The following is a 21,251-nucleotide window of genomic DNA, read 5'->3' on the forward strand; positions in this document are numbered from 1 at the left end:
GACGAGCACAACCAAGAAGAGCAAATGAACCGGTGCCGGAGTTGACATCTCATTCTCGACTCAAAGATGATTTTCTTTTTTTTCCGTGTGTTTTTTGCCACTCTTCGTTTTGGTTTCATTCATTTTTTAGCCTGCCTGAGCAATTGCTCTCTCCTCTGCAATTGTTAAAAAGGTGTATGTGGCGATGGTGATGGTGATTTACACAGCTCAGCATGGGCACAGAGGCTCAGCTGGATGTAAATTTCGATTTGAAGCAGTATCTGGAAGATGGGTCAGGTTGCGTGAGCTTTCGGACGCGTTTTGAGGTGAGGTGAGGTGAGCGCTACAAATCCTCCACAAAGTTTGCCGGGACAAAGCCTTCGCGGCCATCTGCAGTGCGTGCAAACATCCAGTCAGTGTTTCCTGCCGGATCCGTGCGTGACAAGATGTCGAGCACGTCGCCTTCCGCACACTATAGAACACAGCGTAGGCAGGTGAGAATGGGTGGCAAATCGCTGGCAATTAGCGCTGCCAAAAGGGTTTACGGTGGGGCGAGCATGGCAGGCCAGCAACACACCGCTAGCTCTTCCTCAGAGGAAGGTTCGCACTCGTACAGGACTTTGACCTGTCCCAGAACGGGTTTTGACCGGGATACGACGGTTGCAGGGTCCTCCTGAATGTACGTTTCCAACAACTCCAAGAAGCTGGCTGCGACAAAGCCTGCATCACATGCAACACGATGATCGCGCAGTCAGCACACAGCCAACGCGCTTGTGGCAGAAACCAGCCTTGTGTGCAAACAGTATCCAAGCCTGAGCTTAGACAGCCTCACCTTCGCGGCCATCGTCGGAACGGCATTGCCACCATTCTGCATTACCCTCCAAGTCCTGGAATGACAGAACGTCCACTTCCGTGCCCACTTCGAGCTGCAAGGAACAGACATGACAACACAGTGGTGAGATTGAACGCAGGCGGGCAAGTTGAGGGTATTCAAGGCACACACCTCGAGCTCTGCTGGATCCGTTGATTCAAAATAGTGCGATGCGATCGCCCGGCCGACAGCAGACACAAATTCGGCCTCTGGCTCCGGTTCCGGTTCGGTTTCCGGTTCCGGTTCTGGTTCTGGTTCTGGTTCTGGTTCTGGCACGCGGCGCACAGGCACAGGGGCTGCTTTAGCCTGAGGCTGGGGCTTGGGTTTTGGGTGAGCCGGTGTCGACGAGGCCGCGGGCGCGCCCGATGCCGGAATGTGGTCGTAGGCGCTCGCAGACGAGCTCGTGGACATCATCGAGTCAGTGCGTGAGGGACGACCGGTAGGTGTACCAGTTGGTTCAACGTCAGTTGGGGCACGCATTTGGGCGTAGGGAGAATTGGCAGAGCGAAGAACTGAGTCATAGGTGCCACCCTTCTTGCCACGCGCAACCTGAGGCTGTGCCGCAATGTTGAAAGCAGTGGCAACGGTGCGCGGAACCATGCTCAAGCTCGTTAGCTCCATCATGACCACCCGATGGACGGTGGCACAAAAGTCAATGAGCTTGCTACTGGGCAGCTCGCGCGGAAATTGAATGGCCTGAAGCTGTGCCAAGGCATTGCGCGCAAAAGTCAGCTCCATGGTCAAGAAGCCGCTGAGGGAACGTGTAATGAGATGTTCGCCGAGGTCGGCAAACCGCGGCAACTCCTGGGTCAGCTCGTCATCCAAAGCTATGCGAGGTTAACGCAGCAAGAATTAAATGCAACCTGAGGACCGTGCTTGGGCCTGGGTTGATTACAAAGCACTGTACACGCTCAAACCTATGAGCCCACAACATACCATGGAAGGTCTTTTCTGCAGCATTCAGCTCCTTCATGATGGCGGCGCGCTTATCATCGCGAGCCTTTTTGAGCTGACGAAAGATGACGTCGTGGTCGAGCTTCTTAACCCGTCGCTTATCAATCAGCAAGTATGGCTGTTTAAAAAACGACAGTAGCCGCGTCATGGGCTCTGCCATGCGGCGCAGACGAGATGAGAGAGTTTACCACACGGGCATGAGCTGACAATCACCGTATCAAGCGCCGGTGTTCAATCCCCCAAGTCAGATCCATGCTTCTAGATCTGAATTCCATGAAGTTCGGTCAAACGGCACTAACCTTGAACGCGGCACTCAACGTTGTCTTCGAGGCGGCCTGCCTCCTCCTTCATAAAGCGCGCCGCCTTGACCACGTCCCGCATGTAGGGTGGCACGAGCGACTCTTGCTCAGAATACATGTTCTGTAGCAAACAAACCCCCCCCGCATGCATCGAGTCAGGTCAGGTCGACAGTGCACTCACGAGTGTGCACGGAGGGCCAAGGGACGCTCGAGCGGCCGGGGCACACAGAATGTGGTGTCACGTCTAGCCATGAGGCACTGCGGTATTCCCAAGTATGAGCCAGCCATCTTCGCCGGACCTTCATCGTTGACGCCACGTCAAGAAACATTTCAGCAAGCTTTTTAATGCCCACGGTGTACTCGCTTGCCTTGCGCTGAAGCTTTCGTGCCGCCTGCAGATGTGTACCACATCGGCTAAGATCAGTAATCCGTACAATCCGCAGGAGCCATACTTTTTCTCGCGTTCGGGTAGCAGAAATGTTCAGTCAGCACTGACCTGCTCCATCATCTTGACCCGGTCCTCGGAGCGATGAAACTCCTTGAAGTCCTGGCGATCTTCCCTCTCAGTTTTATGGAAAAGCTTCTGATTCAGGCGGGTAGCTTTCTTTACCGCACCATGCCACACCTGGCGCTTTTTGCCACCAACCTTGTATCTAAGTTCAATCACCACATCAAGTTGATATAAGCTTGGCAGCGCCAGCATAAATACACCCATTCCTCACCACGACGATACTCGAGCGTCGAAGCAACCAAGACTGATGATGCCAGAAACGTACTGCTCAACCAATTCCTTGCGCCGTTTACCCTCATTAATGCTCGAGGCCACCACCTTGACGCGGTCCACGGCAGTAGAAAGCATGACATAGTCGGGGTGATCGCGCTCGGTGTTGCGCAGCATGTCCTGTAGTAAGAGCGCATACTTGAGCACGCGCTGCACCGGTTTGATCAAGATGGTGCCCAGATCCCAGCATTGCGTGCGGTCCTTGGTGAGTCGATGACAGGCATCCAACGCAGCCTTGTGCCCTGGATCAGCCATGTACTCGGCTAGCAGCGCTGAGGCATCGTCATAATTACAACAATACTTTGGGGGAGGTACAGGTGGCATCGGTCAGCTGTGGTACATACAAGATGCATGTCGATCATTGAAGGTAAAGTCATGAAAGCAACGTACATCGACGTAAACGGCCTTCAATTGTTCCATGTGTTCGCAAAATGCCATGCCAATCTGCTGCTTCTCCGTTGCTAGGCGTCGCTCAGCTTGCAAGCGGTCATTCAACGCCGTCACCGCATCTAGCAACTGCAAATGCGCAGCGGTCAGTTTGGCGTGGCAAGGACACCATTAAGGCTCGTGCAATACGAGAACGCTGAAAAAGTCGAAAACAGGACGGCTGTGGGCATACCTGCTCATAGTTGCCAAAGAGCCGCTCGCAATCAAAGGTATCGTTCAGGACGAGGGCGACATCTGAATCGATGTAGGCTGCAAGTTGTTACAGTCACAGTCAGGCGGACGCGCGACATATGACGTGGTGCGACACAACGAATGGTCGCCGACAGCGAACGGGGCAGTCGTACCCTCCTTGCACACCCAGAGGTCGTTGACAAAATCGGCATCGGTCTCGCAAAGCTCCTTGAGCACTTTGACGCGCTGAGCGGCCCGCTTGGCTTTGCTTGAAGCATCAGCCTCATCCTGGCGCTGTGCTGCATAGACTTCCGCCAAGCTGGCACGCAAATCTGGCTCCAAGCTATCTTCAGGCACCTATCAGAGCCAGAGTTTGAGTGGCATTGCGAGCAGGTAGGTGAGAAGATGAATTCGTAGGGAAGGGAAATCAATCCAAGGGAGCCTGCCAGCTCGGATGAAAGAAGTGATGAATTATGCAGAGTGCAGGCATGTGCATTTCGTGTCTTACCCGTTCAATCAGGTTGTCACGCTCAAGCTTCAAACTTTCAAGACGAGTTTCCTGTTCTGCCATGGCCTGCATTCGCGTTCGCGCTTCTTGTTCCACCTAATGTTGATTGTCATTTGCAACATGGATGGTGCGATTTGGGTATTGTCCCAAGTGAGGAAAAAAAAAAAAGGACACAAAAAATAAAACAAGTCATTGAGTTTGTCGTTCAAGGCTCAAACCCAAACAGGACTTACCGTGTCCAGGTTGCCTAGGCCTGTTTGCTGTTGTTGTTGGGCAACTTGAGCCAGTTTAGCCAACTTGTTGGCGGCTGCAGCCTCCTTTTTGGCCATGACCAAATCCTTTTCCTTCGCCTACACGTCACATCCGTGCAAAAGTCATGGTATGGCTACACAGTGCAGGCCTGGTCCTTGCGTTGATGGCAACGTCGAGTATCCCTCACTTTAATTTCCGAGTGCAGTTTTTGAAGGCGCTGTTTGAGTTCATCCAAATCATCATCACTAAGATCATGGTGACGCCGAACCGCACGGTGGCTGGTAACCTCTTCCTCCGCGTCTTCATCGGAGCTATCACGCTGCAGTTGATCACCTACGCCACGATGATGCCACCGATACGATGATGACCCGATCCCATGATGACGGCAGTTCTTTCTTTCCCGACAAGTGGGATGGGTGCAAGCCCTGTGCAGGAGAACTTGCCTTGCATATCCTCAAGCGTGTCGAGTTGGTCCTGAAGCTCTGCAACGTCACGGCTCGCTTGCTGCAGCAGCTGTTCCGTCTCCTGACACTGCTCGGGAGTGAATGCCTCGGGTTGCTCCTGAACATCAGGACACATGAAGGGGGCGCAGATGGGTTGATGCGCATCCACAAAGTTGTTGGGAAAAAAATTGGCGCAAGACTCACCTGCATAGCAAGCACAAACTTTTCGAGACCAGCTTCCTTGTCGAGGGCCTCGCGCAATTTAACTTCCAGTTCCTTTGCTTGGAGGCGCGCTGAGAGCGCCGATGAATTCGTGGCAGGGGTTGGTGCGGGTGGTGGGGGTTGCGCACGGACGGGAGCAGCACGCTACCAGTGCGGGAATGCGGGCAATATGAGTTGTGACGGGATGAAGGGACATGCAAGGGTTGACGATGGCTTACAGGGACAGCGCGAGGTGGACCAGCACGAGGCGTGACTGAGTTGCGGTTTGGTTTGCTCTCAGAAGCGAGGCGCGCTCTGGGCCGAAGCGGCGCCGAATCCACGACATTGCGGGGCACAGGCGCGGGTGTCACAGTTGGAGCAGTTGAGTTCTTGGCCGGGGGCCCGGGCGCACGAGGCTTGGGCTTTGGTCGGGGCTTTGGTGCGGGCGCAGCAGTCTTGACCGGGGCCGGCGTAGGGGCTGGAGCCGGCGCCGGTGCAGGGGTCGGTGCAGGCGCGGGGGAAGAAGCCTTAGCAGGAGGAGGAGCAGTAGCCACTGGAGGGGCGGGGGCGGGGGCGGGGGCAGCAGCCGTGGTGACCCTTGGGGCCGGTGGCCCGGGCTTGCGGCGCGGCGCTGCAGCACCCCCGCCACCTCGTGCTGATGGTGGTGGTGGGGCACGAATGGGTGCCAATCTTGAGGATTTGGGTGGAGCGGCTTGCTTGCCCAATCCCAGAGCAGACTGGCGCTTCTGTGACAAAGTGGCTCGCCGGCGATCTGCCGTGGAGGCCACCATACCGCTGTTGGAACTTGTGATCGAACGATCCACGCGCACAAAGACGGAGGGAAATATGCCCTCATGCCGGCTGCGGTCCTTGTAACGGTATCCGCGCAGCCATTGATCGTCGATGCGCTTGGTTAGGATGATGACATCTCCATTGGAGAACTGAAGGTCTTCAGGCTGATCGCCATCGTAATCGAATAAAGCAACGGCATACGGCTCTTTTTGAGGCCGGCCTGGCTTTGAGACAGATTGTCGACGGGCACCGGCATCGGCTGCCACACTGAGGCGAGCCGAGCTGCTGCTAGGTGCCGCGCGAGGCTCCGGCAGTTTCTGGCTCGCTGGCGCCGGGGCCAGGGCCGGAGGTGCGGCAGCTGGCGCGGGCGGCGCGACTGAGGGGGGGCGAGCCTTGCGTCGGGAGGCTGACATGACGTTGGGTCGCACTGCAAGTTTGAGATATTAGTGCACGCGAATCGATGAGCAGAGGACACGGGAAGGTTCGATGATGCCGAGCCTACAGCCTTAGGGGTTTGTCAGCGCTTACCATCTTCCAGAGAAGTGAGTACTTCAACAAAATTGCTCGGGAAAAGCCCCATGCGGCCGTGGGCAAAGCCACGAAACCACTGATCATCAACCTGCTGAATGAGAATCACCTCATCACCCGCCTTGAAGGGCAAATCATCCTCTACGGCGGCATCATACTTTTGTACCACACGATTTGGATGATCAAGAGAGTCAAAAGAAGACAAAAAGCAATAGAAAAAATGGAAAATTAGGTAAGTGGAGCGAAATCCGTCATGAGGAGTCGCGCTTTGGTGAGCTAGCCACGAGACGGCGCTACTTGACAGACTCGACAAGACCTACATCAAAGAGAGCCCGTGCCTTGGGCGGAAGGGAGACAGTGACGGCGATATCTTGCGGTGCAACATTGGCACGCTGGAAGGAACCAACAAAATCAGGGTCAAAATTGAGTTCAAAGGCTGACCAGCCCAATCGAAAAGTGGCCCTGAAGCAGCAGCAGCAGCAGCAACAACATAAGAAAAAATACCTTGCCCTTGGCAGTGGCAATGTAAGAGCCATCTGGGAGACGACCAAGCAGGTCCAGTTCGTCGTTTGCGGCCAAGCCCAGGCTAGGGAGAGCTGCCAGGGCCGCAGCGCGACCCTGAAAAGATAACATGTGTAAAGTGTTGCACCAGTCAAAGCAGAGCATGAGATCAGATGAAGAGAGAAATGCAGCCAGATTTGAAACGCGCTGGTGTCGACGGGCTGTTGATCACGTGCTCGGCATTGAAACAGCCACTGACCGTGCTTGGCGGTGGCACGTCCTCTACAAACGAAATGGGAAAAATGCCTTCTTCATCGCCCAGCACCCCTTTGCGCCATTCATCGTTGACAATCTCGGATATGCGAATGATGGCACCTGTGTATACACCACATGTGTTGCATGAGTCTGCGAGGGGTCTTGCCGCCAACCGGCGTAGCCCAAGCCGACATAGACGAGCAGCCTAAGCACAGGGGAGTGGTGGGCGCACACACCCGCGGGAAAGTTCAGGTCCGTCGGCTCATCAGAGTTGTAGGCATGGTGGGCGCGGACCCAGGCTATGAGATCGAACAGGAGGAAGAAAACCCGTTGTGAGCATTGCCATCCGGACCCGTCGCACAGTCCTGACACGCATGCAAGGCCTCTGCGCGCCGTCGCCGACAAACAATGGGTGACTGACTGTCAAAATAGGGGCCACTCATGGTGTCAGCGTTGCTATTATCAGCTTGACCGACGCTGGGAAGAAGCGGCGTTGACCCTTTGGCCTTGCGAGAAGCAGTGTTGCTGTTGCAAGCCGGCCAACGCGGCCCAGTCCCCAAAGCTAATAACAAGGTCCGGGCCGAGGAGAATCGCGCTGCTTCGAGTCTACAAACTGCCAAGCTCCACTCGAAGCTCCCGCGCGTTCTCCTGTCAGTAACAACTCTGACCCTAGGATCAAGGAACTGGTTTCTCCAGTCCCCAGCTCCAACTCCAACGCGCGCACGCAGGTCCAGCAGCACAAATGCAACTCGAGCGAGAGAGCGAGAGAGCGAAAGAGAGAGAGAGCGAGAGAGCGAAAGAGAGAGAGAGCGAGAGAGCGAAAGAGAGAGCGAGAGAGCGAAAGAGAGAGAGAGAGAGAGAGAGAGAGAGAGAGAGAGAGAGAGAGAGAGAGAGAGAGAGAGAGAGAGAGAGAGAGAGAGGCGCTGGTGTTTCTTTGCATCTTCTTTGTTTTCGACTTTTTTTTTGTGCATGTCTGATTCTACTTGTTCTGCACAACAAGAGCATACTTGCTATCCGGGTGTATGCTGGGGTGTGTCGGCGCAGCAGAGAGAGCACACGCCGAGGGGCATGACGTTTGTGACTTTTTGGTTTTAATTGGTCCATCATCAACAACAGAAATATAACATGGGGTGCAGGTATGGCTCACGCGGCAGCCAGCCCCTTGACCAACACTACGACCTTGGCATTCTCATTTCGGCTGGATCTAGTACTTGAGGCGCGCCGCCTCTTGTTCCAGCGAATTGCGGATGCGTGGCGGGTTCTTCTCCAGCTGTTCAAGTACTTGTTGTGTCACCATGTGGTAGCGGTTCTTGGGCTTGTCAGGCTTGGGCGGGCTTCCATGACGGAGTTTAACAAAATAATGTGCCTTTCGCCTATCAAAGAGAGCGACATGGTGAGCACGAGAGCCAAGCTGCTCATCAGTGCCACCCCTTTTGGTAAGACATGGGTTGGCAATGCGGTCACGTACTTGGTGGCGCGGTAAAAGCGACCTCGGTTGGCACGGCGGATGCCGCGACCGTAGTCACCCTAATGAAACCATACAAAATGCAGCACGATTTAAGGACGTGCCGGCCGAAGCTGCATTGCAACATCCCCACAGCGCAGTGCCACAGGCAGAGGCAGAGGCCAGAGGCAGGGCACAGGCATTCGTATGGGGTGCGTAACAAGGGCAGGCGAATAACAACACTGACCTTGCCAACGTAGGACTCGTGGATGTAGAGATTGCTGTTGTCTTCAATCTTGTTGTGTACCTTGGCATTTTGCTTAGCGATGCGGAGGACTTGTGCAATGTGGGATGCGACTTTCTTGGTCGAAAAATCCATCTGCACAATAGCATCATCGATGCGCAGACCGCGGATCTGGCGAGCCAGCAAATTGAGCTTCCATGGGCTCCCATCAATGTTGCGGCGGCTATAGTAAACCTGGAACGAGAGCAGACGGTTGTTCGCAAGCCGACGTCAGCAATTGGTTCAGCGGGGCGGGTTGGCTGGTGGCCCGGTCGGTAACCAGCGTACCGTTTGTGATGGATCAGCCTCAATCGGCAGGCTCTTGCCGCTGGCCTCGGCCTTGGCACGAAGACGAGCGACATGCTTGTCATTGTAGTGGTGCAGCGCAGGAGCTACGTGCAGGCCCCGTCTGAAGGGACGTCGTTTCCCAGCAGCAGGAGCAGCCAACGGGCACCCCAAGAGCATGCAAAAAAGTAAGGGCACTCATCCCCGACCAGGCTCTGACGAAGGCAGGGCATCTCACGAACCGGAGAAGAGTGGGCATCATTGGCACAGGAGCCAGGTGCATGGTGGCCAGCGCTCGTAGCGGCCCAGGTTGGGCCGCTGCGCGAACGGCGCGCTGAAGCCACAGGGCCATCCTTGTTTGTTCAAAAAAACTGCTGTAGCAGTAACGTATATCAAGCTTAATGACCGCTCTACCACAGGCCAGCCCAGGGTATAGCACGAGCACGCTGGCTTTGGCCAGGCGTTGTTCGACCCAGAACCTGTGGTGTAACACCCATAGACCACGAGTGAGGGAGAAAAAGCAGAATTTGAGCAGAAGACGGACCCAAGCAAATAGCAGGCCCCTGTTTGGCGTGTATGTCCAAACTCAACCCAGATCCTTTCGCCCCCCTTGCCTGCCCTGGCCGCCGCCCTTTTCACAGCTCACCCCCCCAAAAAACCAGAAAAAAAAAAAGTTTCAAACACTCACCTCGTGAAAGGGCTGAAAGAAAGTGTGACAACTTTGACATTTTACAACTGCTTTCCAGCAAAGCCCGCCTCTGCTTGGTTGGACGCCTTTGAGCCATCGTCATCCTCCTTCGTCGCCTTTCCAACGTCGTCGTCGTCGTCGTCGTCGTTGTTGTTGTCGTTGTCGTTGTCGTCGCCGCTGTGGTCGTGGAGTGAGGCTTGCCGTGGCGTTTGGGAGTGCCCGCTACCGTATTGGTGGCCTTGAAAGGCATCGCCGTGATTGCAACCGTGGACCTTCCCCTTTGAGGTCTTTTTTTTCCTTGTTCTGCTGCTGGTTCAGCCCCTGGGATCGACTTAATCGCTGCCGCATCTCGTCACCTTTGAACGAGCAGTCTTTGACATCAACCTCGCAGCCAAGCCACTGTCAACCACCGGGGCTTTGAGCTTGCATCGCTTGCATCGCTCCTCATCTTATACTGAACTTGCGCCGCCTCCATGGCCAAGCGTGCCAACAACATGGCGCGCTACTCCCGAGGTGAGCCGATGAGGGCTCATGTGATTTCGTGCTGGACACCCGTCAGCCTAAACAACCTCCTGATTTGTGCGTAGTAGGCAGCAACGGGCTCACCGCTGAGCGTACAGAGACGATGCTGGAGGCCGAAAACGATCGCCAAGTTGACGCACTTCACAGCAAAGTCGCCATGCTCAAGGACGTATGTGGGCGCGTTTACGCAGCCCTGACGCGTTGCACGACACGTCAACTCACCTCGCTGTTCACCTTCGACTCGATGCATTAGTTGACGATTGATATTGGTGAAGAGGTGCGATCACAAAACAGCATGCTGTCCGACATGGTAAGTGCCCCAGCCTTCAGTCTCGGCACTGGCAATCTTGTTTGGGGTGGGTGGAGACCGGGCTTTTCCCACTGGAATCAATAGGGTTAAATTGGCGTTGTTTTGTACCTTGCTCTGTCTTTTTGCACCTCGCTCTGTCTTTTTGCACCTCGCTCTGTCTTTTTGCACCTCGCTCTGTCTTTTTGCACCTCGCTCTGTCTTTTTGCACCTCGCTCAGTGTCTATCTCGTCTTCCATTTGGTTTACAGGGAGGCTCATTTGATGATGCGGGCTCGCTGCTCGGCATTTCGATGCGCAAAGTTGGCAACTTAGCCAACTCCACCAATGGTCGAATGCTGTGCTATCTCGTCGGCTTTGCTGTAACTGTCTTCTGCGTCATCTGGTACCTCATGAAGTAGGCTGCCGTCCGAGAAAACATTGATAACACCCTCTCCTAGCTAGTGCGCTCTGCGCCCGTGTCCTGATGGGCCCGAAACTTGACTTCCCTGGCCCTGCCACGGCCATAACAATCGAATCGAATCTGTGAGCACCTTCCGAGCCATGTCATACCAATGCCGCAAACGAAAAACACCCGTTCGGCCATGGGCGGAACCAACTGCACACATCACCTGCGCTCAACACGCCCATCTGCTGGCTAGCTGATGCTTCCTCGTCTCTCTCGCAAAAAAAAAAAAAAAAATCCAAACGCAGCAAAAAAAAAAAGAGGCCAACAGCACCATGTATTCCCATCTGGTCACCCACGATAGTACTAGCATGGCCCAACATGGCTTAACTGCGGCGATCGGACGAGAGCCGGTGTATTCCATGTGGTATGACCGTTGGCGAACATGAGTGGTATAAAAAATATTCATAAAGGCGCTGGAGGTGATTGACGCGTCTGCTTTACCTTGAACTGGTAAACTGTAAATTTGTAAACTGTCACTGCATTCGTGTTTTACGCTGATGCGCTGCATTTGCCCGCATCGAGCGCTCGCCGACATATAACATCAGACAGCAACCGGGACGATGACGACCCTTCGACCCTTCAAGGCTGATGACCTTTGGGCTTTCAATCGAGTGTACGAAGATTGTGCAGTTGCCTTTGCGTGCTGGCTTGATCGGCTTGCGCTGTCGTCGTTTGCGCCAGAGCTCATTTTGCACTTGCTCCGGTTTGGATAGAAACCTGGATCCGCTGACGGAAACCTATCACATGACCTTTTACCTGCAGTACATGTACACCTGGCCCGAATACTTCACGGTCGCTGAGAGTGCAGCGGGGACTCTGATGGCATACGGTGCGTTGGTGGGGCTCCGTGCAAGCGTCCAGGCTTGCGCTCGTCCGCATTGACCGGCGCGCCTGTGCCTGGCCTTCGATTCTGAGCCCTCACCGATACGGATACATTGCGCGGCGCCGTCTGGTTCTTGTAGTCATGGGCAAGGCCGAAGGTGTCGGCGAAAACTGGCACGGCCACGTCTCAGCCCTGACAGTGGCACCCGAATACCGCCGCCTTGGTCTTGGCAAGCAACTCATGGCTGACTTGGAAGACATTTCTGAGCATCGGTTCGTGATTTTCTGTGTCCAGATCCGCTCGCCTCGCTCACATTCTATACAACACAAAGCCAACGTGCATATCAAGCAGCTGTGCATGTGTTGGGGGGAGTGCACAGGCACATCGCGGAATCGGTTCGATTTGGGTGGTGCACACGAGCTGGCTCACAGGTTTGCATGTGGTGTTCGCTTGCGCAGGCACCACGGCTATTTTGTGGACCTGTTCGTTCGCAAGTCCAATGACGTGGCGGTCGAGCTATATCGCGGCCTGGGTTACGAAATCTATCGCACAGTCATCGAGTACTACTCTGGAGCAAACTCGGAGGATGCTTACGGTATGTCATCTTGATCTCGTACAGCCTTTCCATCTTTTGCCTGACTCAGATGCCTGGCTGCCCGGGGGCCACAGATATGCGCAAGAGTCTGTCACGTGATCCTGAAAAACGCCTGATGCAGCCAACTGGGAAGCGGATACAACCCTACGAGCTTGAGAATGACTGATGTCTCTGGACGTGCCGTTTGCCCGCCTGTGAAATTACCAAACTTTCTTTTTCCCTTTTTTTTTCCCCCCACTCAAGTTTTCATACAGCTGATCAAGGTTGAGCCGGTGTCATGCACATGCAAAAACAAGTACACAGTTCAGTTGCGAGAGCCAAAATCAAAAGAAGGCGGATAACAAGCCTGGGCCTATTTGTGAGTCGATTAGTTGAAGTCAAACAAGACTAGGCAGCCTCGGATGCCCTGCCCGCGCACAGCTGGAGCAGACGATTAAACTTGTTCGCTCAGGCATCATCTTGCATTTCTGATTCCTCAGCATCCGAATCACTCAGGGCGACAGCGCTCACTCTTTGTGAGGGTTCTTCCGACATGATGGTCAAGTCGGTTGCCGTGGATATCGCACTGATGCGTGGGTCAGCCCCCTCGTTGTCATCAAGGCTGGTATCGTGGCCTCGTTGACCATCCTTTTCTGCATCACCAGCTGCTTCCTCCTTGCTCTGCTGGGCCGTATTGTTACGGTCTGCATCAGTGGCTGCATCTTCAGAGGCATCATCAGTAGCTGCTCCCCCTTCGACGGCGGCAGCTGCAAGTTGTGTAGTTGAGGTAGACAGCTTGGGCTGCACCTGCTCGGATAGCTTGCGCTGAGATACTCGCCGGCGCCCATCCGCCTATACGATGCCACGACCTCGTTATTGCAAGTGCGGTCACATGCTCCCTTGATCGGCATCTGTTGCCGACCAGCCCCATATTTTCACCGAACAGGTCGACGCATGGGCGAAAAAAAAAAAAAAAAGGGGGACGAAACCCCATGCGCTGGCGCACAACAAGGCGCTTTCAAATACTGACCGTGTAATCGGCCAAGGTGAGATGAAGCTCTCGTCGTTCAGCCGCCACAGCCAACGGCAGAAAGTACAAGACCTTTTCGTTTTCATTTCGGGCCTCATTGAATGCATGTATTAACCTGTTGATGCATTTGAGCGTCAGGCATGACGTCGAGTGTGAATCTTGTCGTCTGGCCATGCTGGGCACCGTGCCGTGTTTTTGCAAAGGGCAAGTTGCGGAACGTACATTCGCATTTCATCCAACGAGGGTGCTCGAAAGTAGCAAACTTCTGTATCTTGAGTGAGCTTGCAAGTCCATTTTTCCCGCGAAATCACTTCCAACTGAAGCCAAAGACGTCAACAGAGCAGAAAGGCGACAATAGTCAGAAGCACGCAGCGGAGGGCCGCAGCGTCGTTCAAGTATTTTGTCTAGCCACTCAAGACGCACCGAGCTATTGCTGAGGCTACAGAGAGAATGAAATTTATACTTGTGAATAATATCTTGACCGTCGTGCGTTCGCTCCACGGGACGCTCTCTGCGTTCAGATGTAGGTTTGCGTGAGATTTGAGGTGCAATAACAAACAAGATGGGCAGATGCTGCATGTGTGTCTGTGTCTAAGCTACAGATTCAAAACTGCAAGGCAAAGAAAAGCAAAGAGCCACGACAGCTCGCATGGTCTTAGGACCATGGAGCGTGGACTGAGACGTACACTTGGCCTTGGCGCCCCAGCTGCTTGAGTTTCTCGCTCGTCCTTTTAAGGGAAAAAACCAAGGTCCAAAACAATCAAGTGAGACAAAACACAACACATCCTTGGCCTTGAGAGCGCATGTCCTGCAAGGCGTACCGGCCCAATAAGCCCTCAACACGCTCATGCATGGCCACAACCACAATGTCGGTGAACAAGTAGATGACGGCGTCGTGTTTCTAACGCCAGCCAGCCAGTAAGTCAGGGCGAACGAAGCCCCGGTAGTTGCTAGGTTGTCAATTGCACCAACCTCGACAAGCACAAAGCCAGGCTTTTGAGTTTCAACCTCTGCTTCATTCCCGCTACCGGCACCGCCAGCTGACGGAGGCAAGGATGGCATATCATGAAACGAAATGAAGATCCACATGGGATGATTGCACGTGCGGAGCTGAACCGCATGAATCGTACCGGGAGTTTGAACTGCTTGCAGCAATCGCCCAGGAAAGTCATTGATGAAACGGCGCGCGGGGTCTTGAAGTGGTGGCATGTGCTTGACCATACGCATGACTTGCAAAGTTAGCAAACTGAGCAGCACGAGTTCAGCCGTAAGACAAGCATGCAGCCAGTCGTGGGTGCCGTCAACACCAGACACAGGCGCAGGCACAGGCACAGGCACAGTCTGGTGTGCAAGTCAACAACAAAATGTAGGATGTAGGATAAAACTCTTTTCAAGGGTCGCACGATAAGAGAGGGCTAAAAAAGTTACCGCATACCGAGTTTCTGCGTCGCGCTTGGCCTCGTTGATGGTCGAAGCCAGGCTGGTAAAGCCGTCGAGGGCCTGGCGGAGCTGGAGAAAGTCGGGATGCGAGTCGGGCGTGCGCTTCAAAAGATCAGTCAGCAAGAGCTTGTAGCGCGGGATGCGCTGGATGGGTGCGATCAAATGGTCGTCAAGCCAAAGGCGGTTGCAGCGCGGCTGCTCCAAACAAGCCCTACACAATCAATCAATCGTGACACCAAGTCAGCCAAACGCCAAAAGTTCCAAACCCTGCAAATATCCTGAGACGCCTAGACTGGCCACCGGCACTTGGAAATGCCGATGCCTGCAAGCTTCTAAAACGCACTCGAGAAACTTTTGAAAAGAGGTTTTACGACGACATTGCGAAATGGTGCTGATGGCCTGGTCAAAGTTGTTGGCAAAGGTGACGTACACCTTGAAAAAGCCCAGATAACGCTGGAAAATGTCTGTGGGTCGGGTAGGGGCAGTGGGAGGGACGATCAGCCATATCCTGCGCAAACTGCGAGAATTTGTACAGAAGCATTTGGGCCAAACTACAAGCGAGGCACACCAACCGCCAATAGTGGAGTCTGGTTGCCAGTTACAGAACCTCTCCAGCAGCTCGAGCAAGAACCGCGAGTTGACATTGAAAATGCTTTCAAGCTCCAGGAAGATGGTTTTGACTTGCTTCTCACTAATGCTAATGTTATACTCGCCTCCCGTCCAGTCGATGCTAGTGTTTCAGAGCCGAGAAACGATTTCGACCAGGGCAAATGTGACACGATTGTCTGTGGTGGATGCCTCGGTGGAGATGCAAGTCACGGCCTGCCCAAGCACGCACACCACAGCACTGCATACCTGCGCTGAGAGATGGAAGAGGCGCGCAGGGCCAGCTGCATATTGGCCGCCTGTTCCAGCGGTTGCTGAAACACCGTGATAATCATATCAAGCACATCGACGTAGCTGTGCAGGATCCATTGCGAAGCACACGTGCGTGAGAACGCGGTCGGGGCAAGGTACAGTTGTCAACTACAAGCGCCTCACTCACCGCTCCTCAGTCTGTACAATCTCGTTGATGATATGCAAACGCTTGCGATACGTTGCTTCTTCTTGTGTCTCTGTGGACATAAAACCAACGGCTGAGAATGGCGACAAAACATGCTCATCCAAAAAGCATACCCCACAACCACATCTTACGCACCTTTAGGCTTCTCACTCGGCACGACCGGCTTGCGCATTTCTTTGCCAGCAACCGTGACTATCTCTCCCACGTCGGGCTTCCCCGGTTCAGCTAAGGCGAATTTGGGGAGTTGGAGCAAGATCAGTATTCATGTGGAGCAGCACACGAATGCTGGCTGCTGCGCAGGGTAGCGTACATGCTTGCTTGGTAATTCGACTGGCTGGGGCCATGCGTGTCGTTTTGCCTGCAGCGACATGCCAAGATATATGAGAAGAACAAACCCAGAGTGCCAGGACGGTCAGACGGCATGGGTGGGTGAGGGTAGACGGGTGCGCACGACGCTTATCCGAGGAGCGACGATCCGAAGAGCGACGTTCGGTTCCATCAAAGTCCCTGGAGCAAAGGGGAGGGGTGAAAAGCAGCCGTGAGAGTTTCACGGGTGGTTGACCAGTGTAGCAGTGGCCACGGACCACGTACGGTTGTGGTAGGCTAACAGTCACCGGGCCGCGCGACGGCACATGGTCCACGTCATCCACCACGCTCTATTAAAGCAAAGGCACAGACGTGGACGGCATTGACGGGGTGAGGTTTGAACTATGACACTTTTCTATCAGGCTATAGAGGTGTGTTGCGTACCTCGGAGAGACCGACCAATCCACGGAGACGCATAACAGTGGCCTTGGGTTGGTTGTCGTTGCGGAGGAGCGGTGTGTTTTCCGTCGCTTCCGCCTGGAGGAGTTGGGTGCGCGTGATCAGATGTGTCAGGGTCGATGCAGTGCTGCATGTGGTTGAAGAGCAAAAGACAATGGCAATAAAAACTTACACGTTCATCCTCAACGAGAAGCAAATCATCCTTTGTGGCACCCGGGGAGGGGGCAATGCACAGCGAGGAGCGTTTTAGGCAGATCATAGACAGAATGGCCTCCACCGCGCCAATGGCAATGACCAGAGCGAGCATGGTGCCCCAGAGTGAGTTATCCTCTGCCACGCATTTCTTGTGCAGCAAGAGAGCCTGCATGCCCAAGCACACACATGGAAGCATGTAAGTGCCGTGAGCGAGCGAAGTCAAGCCCCCGGCAAGTGTGCGAGTGAAAAGTCACCTTGGTCACGCTCATGACGACTGAGGCCACGGCAAATAAGAGACAACAGAAGAGACCTGCCCGGCGCCAGGCAGGGTGAGCCGAACGCATGATTTGCGTCCAACCAGCGATTGCTGCAACCACGATGCCACGGCACAGGGCCACCTAATGAAAAAAATAACAAAAACCCGCGATGGGGGAGTTGTTGAGGAGGCGCTGAGCACATGCTCCGGAGCAGGGGGCGAGTGTGAGACAACAGACCAGCATGAGGTCGCTGAAGGTACACTTGAAGGCATAGTGGTTGTTAATGGCATGAGACGTGTCGCTCTTTTGCAGCATGCTACCGAGAAGGAGGCCCCCGGATGCGAGCAGGTCAACGATCCCAGTTAGGATCAGGGCCGACAGGGTGAAGCGCGCTGGCATGGCACTGGTGTCGGAGTCAAGCTTCACGATTTGCTGTCCAGTGAACAGGGGGTGCGTGTGAAGCACAAAGGGCGCGATCGGTCGCTCTAGCGTTGGGCGCCCAGAGGAGCCGGCGTCGGCATATCGCAGCACCCGTGCTCATCTGCTTCTGCCCAACAAGAAAGGTCAGTGCGTCGCAAGTTCCATGCAAAACATCCAAGTCAAGAAGGAAGATCAGCGCTGGCGCGTGGTCAAGCAGAAGATCAAATTTGGCGTAGAGAGCTGGGGGCAAGCCCGCGATCTGCGCGCGTTACGACGTTTGCTATGCTCCAGTCGTGGTCGAGAGGGCGCTGCTGCGCGCCGGAGATGGAAGAGGCTATGATATCCTAATCTGAGCGAAACGCCCAGTGGTCCAACAACACGTCAAGCTACGCAAGGTTGAAGCACGCATTCATCGATAAGCAGACCAATGACGATGATCCAGCGCGAGGCCACCCGCTGCCGTTCACGCTGCTGCGACACGGTCGTCTTGTGTGCGTGTGTGTGTGTGTGCTTGTGCTTCAGCTTGCATCTGCACTGCTCCAGAAAGATGGGCAATGAATGAAGGGAGAGGTGAGAGAGAGAGAGAGAGAGAGACAGAGAGAGAGATATGAAAGAGAGAGAGATATGAAAGAGAGAGAGAGAGAGAGAGAGAGAGACAGAGAGAGAGATATGAAAGAGAGAGAGATATGAAAGAGAGAGAGATATGAAAGAGAGAGAGAGAGACAGAGACAGAGACAGAGACAGAGACAGAGACAGAGACAGAGACAGAGACAGAGACAGAGACAGAGACAGAGACAGAGACAGAGACAGAGACAGAGACAGAGGACAGAGACAGAGACAGAGACAGAGACAGAGACAGAGACAGAGACAGAGACAGAGACAGAGACAGAGACATAGACAGAGACAGAGACAGAGGACAGAGGACAGAGACAGAGAGAGACAGAGAACTGACCTGTTACTAATTTCATGTTCATCCTCCATGTTCAAATTCCAATCTTCGTTGTTGTTGTCACACACGAGTCGTGATGGCAGCAGGGAGGGGATCGGTGGCGGTGGCGCCTTTGGGCGTCGTGCTCTGGGCGGTGGTGGTGGTGTTGGCAATGGGGGTTGAGGGACGCCGAACGGCTTTGCGGGACATGTATTGTGGCGAAGCGGACTGTTACTCGATCCTCAACCTTGAGCGTGATGCGACTGCGGTAGGTGCGCCCATCTCTGACCTTTGTGATTGATCCCTCTTGAGCCTCGTTCTGCAGGGTCTTGCGGGATGCTGTCGCGTACCCCTGACTCAAGCATGTGCCCCGATCGTTGCAGCGTGAAATCAAAAAGGCCTATCGTGCCTTGGCCTTGCTCCATCATCCAGATCGCAGCAATGTATGTTGGTCGGACAGTCGTATAGTTGAGGCTGCTTGCTTGCACGTGGCCTGGTGCGTCAGCTTGGTCACCGGCCTCTGATCGTCGTACGCCGGTCCCTCTTCTTGAAATGGATCTCCGTCTCTAGGAGCCCGATGCAGAGCAACGTTTTCAAACAATCGCTGTGGCCTATGAGACCCTGCGTGACGAGGATGTTCGCCGCGATTATGATTACTACTTGGATCATCCCGAGCAAGCGCTGCACAACATGTATCGCTACTATCGACACGTCCAGGTGCCCATGACCCCCATCGTTGTCGGCGTGATCCTCTTTATCAGTACCTTGCAATATGTCAGCCAGCATACGCGCCACTCCTTTGCGCGGCGGGCCATCACCTACGACACCAAAAAGCGCCAGCAGGTGGGAACTCCATCGCACGCACCGCACTCTACCCCGCATGAGGTGGCGCCCACCCATGGCCAGTTTTCAGGTCAAATGAAACGGTATTGACTTGATTCCTGCTGATTAGATCAAACGTGAGCTTCACGACGAGCTCAAGGATATGACTACCAAGGTCCGTGCGTGGTGGCCCGTCTTCTCCCAGGCGCCGAGAAATTGAGTCTGATGCGCAGGTGGCCCGTGGGTTAGGAGCGCAACGCACGGGTGGACGAGGAAATCGTCTCACGTGTTCGGTTCACTGGGGCCCATGCACCCCCAGACATCTCGAAGCTCCTTGCCGTTCAAATTCTGCTGCTGTAAGCATTGTCTTCTTCAATGCAGCAGCCAGAAAGGGTCTTTCACGACATCTGCTCAGACAACCATTGGCTCATCGATGCCTGCGAACCTTGAACCTTCCTCGCATCAGTCCCAAAACTCTGCTAGATTATGGCTTGTGGCAGTGGCGTTGGTATCAAAAGTACACGCGTGGACAGGAGGAGTATGCCGATGAAGACAAGCTCTACTTGATGTGCCGACACCTGCACATGCCGCGCGCGCGCTTTGAGGTGGTTCTTGCATCAAATTAGCCATTGTTTTTACGTAGGGGTTTCAACAAGTTGTCTATTCTACTCGTTGTTCTTCATCCTCACGGCTCATCTCCACTACAGGCTGCACCCCTCGAATTTCAGGAGGCCGCCTGGGATCAGGCCACTTGGGTGCCGGAGAATGCGCAAGCCTTTCTAGAGCAGCAACGCAAACAACAGGAGGAGCGCTGGAAATCTAGTGGTGCGTCACAACCAGGCCTGTTTGGGTCGTAACTCTTCCCATCCTACAATTCCATGCCATTGCCTGGTGGCTGACGCTTCTGGCTGCATCCTCAGGACAATACAAGCGTTACAAGCGCTACATGAAAAGTCAGCGCTGAGGATGTTTCCATCCTTCATTCAGCTCAAGGCGCAAAGAGTCATGCTCTTCGCTCTCAAGTAAACGAGTGTATGATCATGCCCTACCCGAATCGATAGCTCAAAAGCATTGCAGTATGGGAGCTTTTAGCTTGCAACGAAGACAGAGTTGCGATCAAACGTCTCACTTCTCAAAGCAACGTTTCCCGCGATTATAAGAATGGCATTTTCACGCCCCACCGCCCCAAAGAAAAAAAAAGAAAAAACCAACCAAGAACCCAAAACAGTTTGATGTAAAATTGGTGCGGCGTCAACAAGTGGACCAAGAGCCCCCCCAACGTGAAGCAAAATGTTTGCGCAGACGTTGGTCGCCGCCTACTTGTTGCCCGTAATGGCCAAAACTTGATAACGGCCGGGGCCTTGGCGTTGTTGCGTCGAAGGGAAGGTGGTTGTATCCTTGTGGATTTCCTCCTTGAGGATACGACGAATTTCGTCCGTAGCCTGGCGGACATTATCAGCCTTGCCCTCAACACAGATGTATAATTTGCGCTTGCCGTCGGGTTTTGTGCCAGGAGGGATGTAGTAGCCGCGCACGGTGATAGCAGCCGAGCACCGGTCGCCCATTTCCTGCATGAAATCGCGACGTGTGACACGCCAACGTGCCTCCTGCGGCCAGTCGTTGATTTCTAGTTCCTCCTCGATAAACTTTTCACCCTCGGCCTGCTCTTCGGTGGCTGCTGCTCCGCCAGCGGCACCAGAGTGTGGGGGTGGGGCCTTGGCAGATTCCAAGCCATGCTTGGCAGCAATCATGGCAGCAATCTGAGCGGCTCGCTCTGCGGCTGTCAGCGGTTTGGGAGGCTCGGCCACCACAGGCGTTTCGGGTGCAGCCACCGTGGCCGTTGGGGCGGCGGCCTCACTCTCTCCGGTAGCATGAGCGCCCGGAGTGGCTTCGTCCGCTGATGCAGGCGTGGCACTGGCACCGGCAGTGGCCGTGGTTGAATGCTTGGGCGTGTCGTCTGCATCATCAACAACGCT

The 21,251-nt window shown here is 54.4% G+C and overlaps 5 protein-coding genes across 5 annotated transcripts; 3 read left to right on the plus strand and 2 right to left on the minus strand.

The window, feature by feature from the left end:
• Positions 1-322: 322 nt before the first annotated feature.
• Positions 323-7,425, minus strand: MONBRDRAFT_7705 (uncharacterized protein; the record flags this gene model as incomplete). Its single annotated transcript, XM_001745316.1, has 19 exons — positions 323-451; positions 557-699; positions 812-905; positions 983-1,677; positions 1,787-1,957; positions 2,104-2,224; positions 2,600-2,756; positions 2,880-3,184; positions 3,275-3,400; positions 3,504-3,580; positions 3,676-3,859; positions 4,244-4,360; positions 4,910-5,071; positions 5,146-6,125; positions 6,227-6,317; positions 6,547-6,618; positions 6,731-6,844; positions 6,987-7,102; positions 7,404-7,425. 19 exons carry the CDS (start codon positions 7,423-7,425, stop codon positions 323-325), a joined length of 3,876 nt encoding a protein of 1,291 aa, XP_001745368.1.
• Positions 7,426-10,155: 2,730 nt separating this feature from the next.
• MONBRDRAFT_24896 (uncharacterized protein) lies at positions 10,156-10,911 on the plus strand (the record flags this gene model as incomplete). The annotated part of the gene is made up of 4 exons (XM_001745159.1): positions 10,156-10,195; positions 10,273-10,373; positions 10,458-10,514; positions 10,762-10,911. The coding sequence occupies 4 exons, from the start codon at positions 10,156-10,158 to the stop codon at positions 10,909-10,911; spliced, it is 348 nt and encodes a 115-aa protein (XP_001745211.1).
• Positions 10,912-11,518: 607 nt separating this feature from the next.
• MONBRDRAFT_16627 (uncharacterized protein) lies at positions 11,519-12,542 on the plus strand (the record flags this gene model as incomplete). The annotated part of the gene is made up of 5 exons (XM_001745160.1): positions 11,519-11,571; positions 11,672-11,787; positions 11,921-12,053; positions 12,240-12,376; positions 12,451-12,542. The coding sequence occupies 5 exons, from the start codon at positions 11,519-11,521 to the stop codon at positions 12,540-12,542; spliced, it is 531 nt and encodes a 176-aa protein (XP_001745212.1).
• Positions 12,543-12,823: 281 nt separating this feature from the next.
• Positions 12,824-18,420, minus strand: MONBRDRAFT_32168 (uncharacterized protein; the record flags this gene model as incomplete). Its single annotated transcript, XM_001745317.1, has 23 exons — positions 12,824-13,207; positions 13,386-13,500; positions 13,608-13,702; positions 13,809-13,896; positions 14,072-14,113; positions 14,207-14,286; positions 14,358-14,425; positions 14,516-14,631; positions 14,821-15,036; positions 15,169-15,289; positions 15,398-15,555; positions 15,681-15,785; positions 15,871-15,961; positions 16,024-16,113; positions 16,199-16,246; positions 16,340-16,395; positions 16,480-16,544; positions 16,639-16,731; positions 16,826-17,014; positions 17,103-17,158; positions 17,207-17,246; positions 17,343-17,537; positions 18,061-18,420. The coding sequence occupies 23 exons, from the start codon at positions 18,418-18,420 to the stop codon at positions 12,824-12,826; spliced, it is 2,871 nt and encodes a 956-aa protein (XP_001745369.1).
• Positions 18,421-18,586: 166 nt separating this feature from the next.
• Positions 18,587-19,880, plus strand: MONBRDRAFT_1919 (uncharacterized protein; the record flags this gene model as incomplete). The annotated part of the gene is made up of 6 exons (XM_001745161.1): positions 18,587-18,721; positions 18,837-18,896; positions 19,027-19,296; positions 19,406-19,468; positions 19,525-19,631; positions 19,742-19,880. Coding segments are annotated over 6 exons (774 nt in total), but the record flags the coding sequence as incomplete, so codon positions are not given.
• Positions 19,881-21,251: the final 1,371 nt, after the last annotated feature.

This window comes from Monosiga brevicollis, genomic scaffold (genome assembly GCF_000002865.3).
Source record: "Monosiga brevicollis MX1 MONBRscaffold_8 genomic scaffold, whole genome shotgun sequence".
Taxonomy (NCBI): Eukaryota; class Choanoflagellata; order Craspedida; family Salpingoecidae; genus Monosiga; species Monosiga brevicollis.